Raw genomic sequence first — 7,275 nt, forward strand, 5'->3', positions numbered from 1 at the left:
ACCAAGCACTGATAATTACAAAAGCAGAGTAGATACCTAGATACCGGATACATAGTGTGTAAAATGATAGAAGAGCAGGAGGTGGGGGAGCGGGAGACCCTTCCCCGCGAGTAAAAATCTCTGCTTGTGTGAAACCATCGCAGGTTTTGCTGGTGACCCTGTTGCAGCTGGCGGGAGGTGGGACGCGTGTGCCGTGCCATTCCCTCATCGTTGTCATCATCATCACCACCACCATCATCAGCAGGTTGTTTGGCTGGAGGTGCTGCTGGTGCAGGGAGGGAGGTTGGGATTTGCTGCTACAGAGCCTGCTTGCCCTGGCACTCGCGCTTGGAGCACTGCGCTGGCTTCCACCAGTCCCCGTTGTGGCAGTGGCAGATGTTGCAGTCGTCCACCTTCACTTCAATGCCGGCGGGAATTATCGTGGTTCCTGCAAAGCAGTTCGGACCTGCAAAAGCACACGGTAGTAATAGAAATCAATACTTTTTATTTTTGGGGAGGGGTGGTGGCTAAAATGGGCACAGCGCTCAGCCCCAGCCCCTTGCTGTGCTCTGGCTGCAACACCCATCACTTGTCTCACTTTTTTTATCTGCCCTCAGGTACTAAAGGAAAAAAAAGGGCACTGAAATTTTCCTTCTCCCATTTCCATACTCAACCCCTAGTACATATGGCATTGAAGACCCCATCGATGCACTTGCCCTGTTCTACTCGGTTGCCCACTGATTTAGTATCTCTTTCTCCTAAAATTTGGCTGCTAGGCAGACAAGACCCTGAGGACATGCCTCAGGACACAGAACAGCCTTTGCTGTTCTGGCCCGGTGAGCCTGCGCTGAGCTGCAGGGACAGGAGCCAATTCATCCCTGAAGACCACAGCAGCCGTGTCCAAATGCCCAGTAACTCCAGGGACCTCCAACCAGCTTCGGACTATTAACAATAAATGAATTATAGTATCAAATTAACAAAAAATAATTCACCTCCCAAACAAGCTTTCTGATAAAATCTGTTTTGTTTTGTTTTTTTCTTTGTTTGTTTGTTTGTTTTTCTCAAGGGCAATTTCTTTAATCTGCTCATTACTGGTGATTTCTTTGGCTTCTTTATTAAACAATATCAAAGCTGAGCAGCGAGTCAGCAAGAATCTTATTTTTCTCCTTGTAAAAGCCCCACAAACACACACTCCCCAATTGTCCTTCTGCAAACCCTCTCCTCCTCCTCCCTCTTGCTCCTGCATCAATTAGTGTCAGGAATTAATGTCAGAGCCAGCAGCACACGGTAAAAAATATCGAGCCGGTTGCATCCGTGGCATCAGGAAAGCATGAAGACATTTGAAAAGTGTCTCGTGGCTGGAGTGCTGCTCTGAAATGTCACCCCTCGGCTGGCCACCGCTTTTAATCTATGCCTCTGGTGCACGAGGTGCATTCGAAAGATGAGAGCATGTACAGACATGAAATTACAGGCACGTTGTTAGTGCTTAAAATAAAGCTTAAGACTGTTTGAAAAGGAAAACAAGGTCTCTGCATGGCTGGAAACAGGGTGAGCTGTAGCCAAGCCAGTGCCAGGGTCTGATGTTTTATAGTCTCTGAGAACTAGTCATTTCATCTCGCTGATTTATTAATGCCCTGACTTTATTAAGAGGCTCCTCGGGACCCTACGTTTAAGCTCAACAGGCCATGAGATTGACAGGGCTGGTCTTAACCAGATGTGGCACCTGAGTGTTGTGTTTAAGCAACCTCCTGCCTTTAGTAAAGGCCTCTTCAAGTGCAGATCAGCTCTGCAGCAACTTTTCACATCCATCTTAATGAAGCCACAACAGAAAGATGCTTTTGATGGCTTCTGTAGCAGAATTTGGGGTGAGTGGGTGTATCCCAGGGCTGCTGCATCCTTCCATGGGCAGGGCCTGGGAAGGTCTGTGCCTCTCCCTGAAAGGTGGACGATGCCTCCTCCTTCACTTGGCCAGCACACAAATCCATCAGGATGCCGGGAAGAAGCAGGCTTTTGCTCCCAACAAGGAAACTCAACACCACTTGTTCAGCTACAGTTCAGGCTCCACTGGTCTGCAGGCAGCTCAGGAGCTCACTGCACTGGCTGAGGGGATGTTTTAAGTCTGCTTTGAACTGAACAGCCTCCAAAGGTCCTCTCCATCCTCAGCCATTCCATAGTGCAAAGAATCAAAGCCAGGCGTTACTACCCAGTGACAGGCAGGCAACACAGAAAAGCCAAACTCCACCTGTGCACAAATACACACTATATGTGTTTTTCTTTGCATATGGTTGAAGAAGTCATGACCTGTTTTGGTCATGAGGTGAAGCTTTCTGAAGTTGGTGTCTCTCCAGAAGACATGATTCTGTCTGGGAAGGCTGCAATCCCAGCCACAGAGATTCCCTCTGGCAATCCACTGAAGTTGTCACTTCTTCCCTCAGCTTTTTGGTCCCTGTGCTAGACTGCTGCTGGTCCCTCTTCATCACAGATTTTAATTCTTTGCTTTGTCAAGTCTGGTGGGTGATGTTGTGTTATGACACCCAGCGTGGACGTCACCATCAGGCCAGCTCCTTTGCTGCCATTAAATGTCTGTTCAAATGCAATAAAAATGCCAAGAATTGCAGCTGGCCGTACTTAAAGTTGAAGCAAATGCCTGTCCCTCTTTAATAGGATGCTCTGGTTGTCTGCAGATCTGGGGGATGCCCAGGGGGGGCAGCCTCCACACAACCGCCTGCTCTGCACTCCCAGAGCAAAAAAAAACCTTCTCATTAAAATTTAAACAAAAAGCTTCCTCTGGAGATTAGGGTGGCAAGGAAAGGGGAAAACTGTTTTCTGTCTTGTTGCCCTGCGGCTGCCTGTTAATCATCTCATTTGAGAAGCTGATGCTGCCTCGACACCCACACACGTCTCCTCTGGACACAGCCTTCACCGGGTGCTGAACGACAGCACATTTACAGCAGTGTGGCTGAAATCATGCCGGAGGCCAGCAGTGACAGGAGCTGGCATGTTTTCTCACTTGCAGGTGGGCCAACATTCACTGCTTGGCACGGATTTGGGGACCCTGTGTCCTCCTTGCAGGGTTTTGGCTGCATCCCTGCACTGAAACGCTGCAGGGGCAGAGCACAGCTTGGGGTCACAGTCAGCCGGGGGTGAGCGAGTTGGGACTGGCTGATGGTGTACTGCAGACTGGGGGGAAGCCTACTCTTCCTTGCATCCTGCTTATCCATCCATCCTATGGCTGCTCCATCGTGGCTACAGCTGCCCTTCCTCTTCCTCTCAGCAGCCCCAGGTCCCTTCTGCCTCTTAGCTTCGCCAGGGGGGTCATTTAGAAAAAAATATCCCAAATCATTAAAGCCCCCTCATTAATATCCCTACCCCGGAGCCGAGGAGCAGAAAGCAGAGAGCACGATGACAGGAGAAGATGGATGAGGGGATGGACTAAAATCATCACCCATGCCTTTCAGGTCCCCAACAGAGAGAGGGGATCACTCCTTCTGGGGACAGCACCACAGCCAGCAATGTCTCTGCCTCGGCCAAGGACTTAGGGTAGCTCTGCAAGATAGTAATTAAACACCAATCATGTGCCCCTCTGATCTCTGGTATCTATTGAGCCAGGAAGGACCTGGCAAGCACCTCCATGACTAACGGAAAATCCTTGGGATGCTGCCACAAAGAAGTTGAAGGGAAGAGGAACAATTACAGCTATTTTGGATGAAATTGTAGGGACTGAAGGCTGGGAGGAACATCGGGGCACAGCTAAACCAGCCCTTGCTGAGGCAGCACTGAACATCCCTGGGCTGGTGGGCTAAGCATCACCTGAGCACGTCTACGGAAGGAGCTGTACTCAGAGGCTGAACTGAAGGAAAAATTACAGCAAGTTGGGAAACAAACCTACCTGCTGTAATTTTTCCTTTAGTTCAGCTTCCCTTTTCCTGGCTTTTTGCAAAATGGATGAAAACCTGGCTTTGGGCTCCACTGACATCCGCCCTCCTACGAGATGTTTTGCTGCTGTTTTGGGTCATTCTGCCAAACCTCAATACTTTTAATTGAAGCCAGTACTACCACTGCTCTAGACCTTTATTTTTTTTCTTCCCAGCACTCTCTCAAAATAGCCAACTCTGCACTGCCAGAGTGAAATGTTTCCTTTTGCACACCACAGCAAGCTGGATGGGGCTTTTTTGCACCCTCTCTCCCCCTTCCTGCTATCCCCACCCCTACAGAAATGTGGCTTTCTAAGGGAAGGAAAAATTTCCACACTCCATTTGTGATAATTCAACTTCAATTCCCACTGCTTGAAATCCAATTTTCCAGCACAATCACTATCAGTCAGCCTCTTTTATTTTCCCCAGTCTACACTTTTCCCACCTTCATATTGGAAAAGTGAAGCCTGTTTGTCCAAAATGGGATGCAGTGAGCATGGCACCCACAGCTGAGGCACAAGAAAGAGGCACTTGGAGAGGGACACTGCACTACTGAAATTTAGCAGAAAATATGCCCCAGAGAAGTGGCTTTTTCTACGCAATGGCACAGCCACAGTGGAATTTTCCAGCAACCTCAGGTTCTTCTAGAGCCAACAGCTAATACATTGCTGGAGAAAACATTCAGCACCTGGGGAAGCTACGTGGCTTTGAGGTGTGCCTTGGAGGAGCTGCAGCCCATCAGGCTACAGCCAGATTCCCACAGCAAGAAACCAATTCCTTTTTTGGCTCCGTAGCAGACTGAACTGGACTCCTTTAAGTTCTCTAATATTTTTTCCCCCTCCCTTAGATCAGCCTCCTGACATTTCAAAAGCTGAGTGCCCCAACACCATGCTGGCTGGGGACTGTCCTGAGCTTTTCTCACTGTGTCTTTGTGCAGGAGCAGGCTGAGACCAGGAGCTGCCAAACTGATGTGAAAAAAAAATCACAAAGAATGAGACAGAACAGCACAGCAACGTGGGGGTTTTTAATTATTATTCAAAGGAAGTTGCTGCTCAGAAACATTTGATGACATGTCAAGCACATAAAGAAAGTTACTTATGGATAACAGCAGTAGGAATAAGAAGCTGCTTTGGGCAAGGGCTGTTGTCGTGGTCTTTGTAAAAACATCTTAAGCCATGACTGTGAGGAAAACGGGACAGTAATCACCCTCCTTTCCTTGCTCAGGGAGACTGATGGGAGAAGTTTGCTGCTCCCACAGACAATGTAATTGTGAGATTTGCTTTGCTTAACGTAGTTAATACTCATGAAAGACCACAGCACTCCAGGCTGGTTGCTAGAACAGCTGTGAAGATTTTTACCGAGATATATTAGGGACATTCAGATGCTGTTTTGAGGGGAGAGACGTAGAAAAATCATACATGATTTATTGTTTGGGAAGAGCAACAGCAAATTTTGCAACTATACGTGCAAGACCAGATACCTGGGTGGTGACCCACATTGTGCTGCTGAACAGCACCCCTGGTGTGGAGGAAATACACCTAATTCCATGCAGAGGTATTAACACATGCCTGCTACAACACACAACGCTACCCAAGGGTGTGAGATTAAGTACTCGCGGGACTCAGTGGCATGGTGGTGCTTTAAAGAAATTCAAAAGCCCCCTGATCTGGTGCTCCCTATCACACTGGAAAAAATCTCACAGCCCAAGTGCAAGAGGAGCAGCTGTCCCAGCTCAGGAGCAAACCACACCTTCTTCAAGGCTCCCACCACAGCACTATGGGCATGTGGAGGAAAATATGGGAAATCAAGAGCACCCTGCACGGACACCAAGTTGAAGCTGGAACTAGCAGGAGTGTGGGGTTTGATGCTCTCCTGCACCACGAGGGTACAGTCTCATGTTGATGCTTTGGAGTCACTCGGTGGTGAGCACCAGCCCAGGTCCTGGGGGCTGCAGGCTGCTCCCAGTTGCTTCTCGGGTGAGTTTTAGTGAACTCAGTGGCTTTGCCTGTGGCTTACGGCAGCTCTGAATTTAGCTTCGTGTGTGCAAAGAAGCAATGAAAGGAAACCAAATGTTAAGCACTGCGAGCAAGTACGAATCACTTCAGGCCAATTGTGATATTCAGATTTGCCCAGCACAGCAGCTTGCACCAGACAAAGCTCATCACCTTCACTGGAACTTCTCGTGGCACATCATCTGGTTTCAGCAAGGAGCGGCGTCTTCCTCTTAATGAAATATTTCCTAGCAATAATCCAACGTCTCCTGCCACATCTTTAAGACCCTCACTGACCCTTTAGGAAATATTAAGGCTTACTCCAAGAGAATTTAACTTATTTAGTTAATGGATAATAGCAAGGAGAGAGGTAGTCATCAGGCTACACTTATCTACCTCACACTGGTAGTTTAGCTGCTAAAAAGCAACCAAATTTATCCAGTCATCCCTCAGGCTCCCATGTGATGTGCCCCACACTTAAAAGTTGCAAGGGATAAGGAGCAATCGGTGGTGTTTCCTGACAGCGTTTAGGAATGGACACAGACATCCCCATGGACGCTCATTCAACTGAATGAGTCGCAATGACTTTGCTTTTGGAGCTCAACCCTCAATGCAACATGGCATGGGAATTTACGGTGTTGAACTGGGGGAGCCACTTCTAGTGAACATGGCCAAGTGTCTTCTCAGTGAGAAGGTGGGTTTTCTTTGTGTGTCTCCACAACACAAGCATCTCGTCATCTTCACCATGACCATCCCATGCCACAAACCGTGTGGTCTCGGGTGCCTGTGTCTGGCAGGCCCAGCATTGCTCAGCTGGAACAACAACTCACAAAGCAATGACCAGATGAGGACTACACACTGAAACCTGCACAAGGATGCTCGTGGACAACTCCCCAACAGAGAAAGAGGTGAAACACAGCAGAAATACAAGTGGTCCCCAGGCTCTGGCACAGAGGGCAGAAGTTGGTGGCTGCCTGCACCATGGGACTTTTTCCACGTCCGGGCTGAACTCTGTGCTCAGTAGGGAAGAAAAAGTCTTGTTTTTAATGACCGCCCCCGTTTCTGGAAGTTAACACAGCTCCTCTCTGCTGATCCTGCAGGATCTTTTCAAATGTTCTTTTAGCTCTGTCAATGCTATTTATGTGATCACTTCAGATTGCAAGAAAAGAGCTCAATTTGTGGCTTTAATTAACAAGTCAAGGAAGGAAGAAGTCTTCTTTTGGCTGACTGGTATCTAGACAGCCTGCCCCCCTCTCCCCAGGGGGAGGAGAAGGCAGCGGGTGAAGCCAGAGGTGAGATATAAAGAAGTCCGCTGCCAATGCTGAGCTTTGCCTTACTGCAAATTAAATTTGGTGATGCTCTGCGGGGGTGGGGGGGGGGGGGGGGGGGGG

At 48.6% G+C, this 7,275-nt stretch overlaps 1 protein-coding gene across 1 annotated transcript in view; it reads right to left on the reverse strand.

Annotated features, from left to right (window-relative positions):
- Positions 1 to 296: 296 nt before the first annotated feature.
- VWC2L (von Willebrand factor C domain containing protein 2-like) overlaps positions 297 to 7,275 on the reverse strand; it is a 50,771-nt gene continuing 43,792 nt past the window's right edge. Inside the window, exon 3 of the mRNA XM_008936511.1 lies at positions 297 to 445. Coding sequence (XP_008934759.1) covers positions 297 to 445 — 149 coding nt within the window. The remainder of the gene's footprint in view (positions 446 to 7,275) is intronic.

Source organism: Merops nubicus, unplaced genomic scaffold, assembly GCF_000691845.1.
Source record: "Merops nubicus isolate BGI_N331 unplaced genomic scaffold, ASM69184v1 scaffold8693, whole genome shotgun sequence".
In the NCBI taxonomy this organism is placed as follows: Eukaryota; Metazoa; Chordata; class Aves; order Coraciiformes; family Meropidae; genus Merops; species Merops nubicus.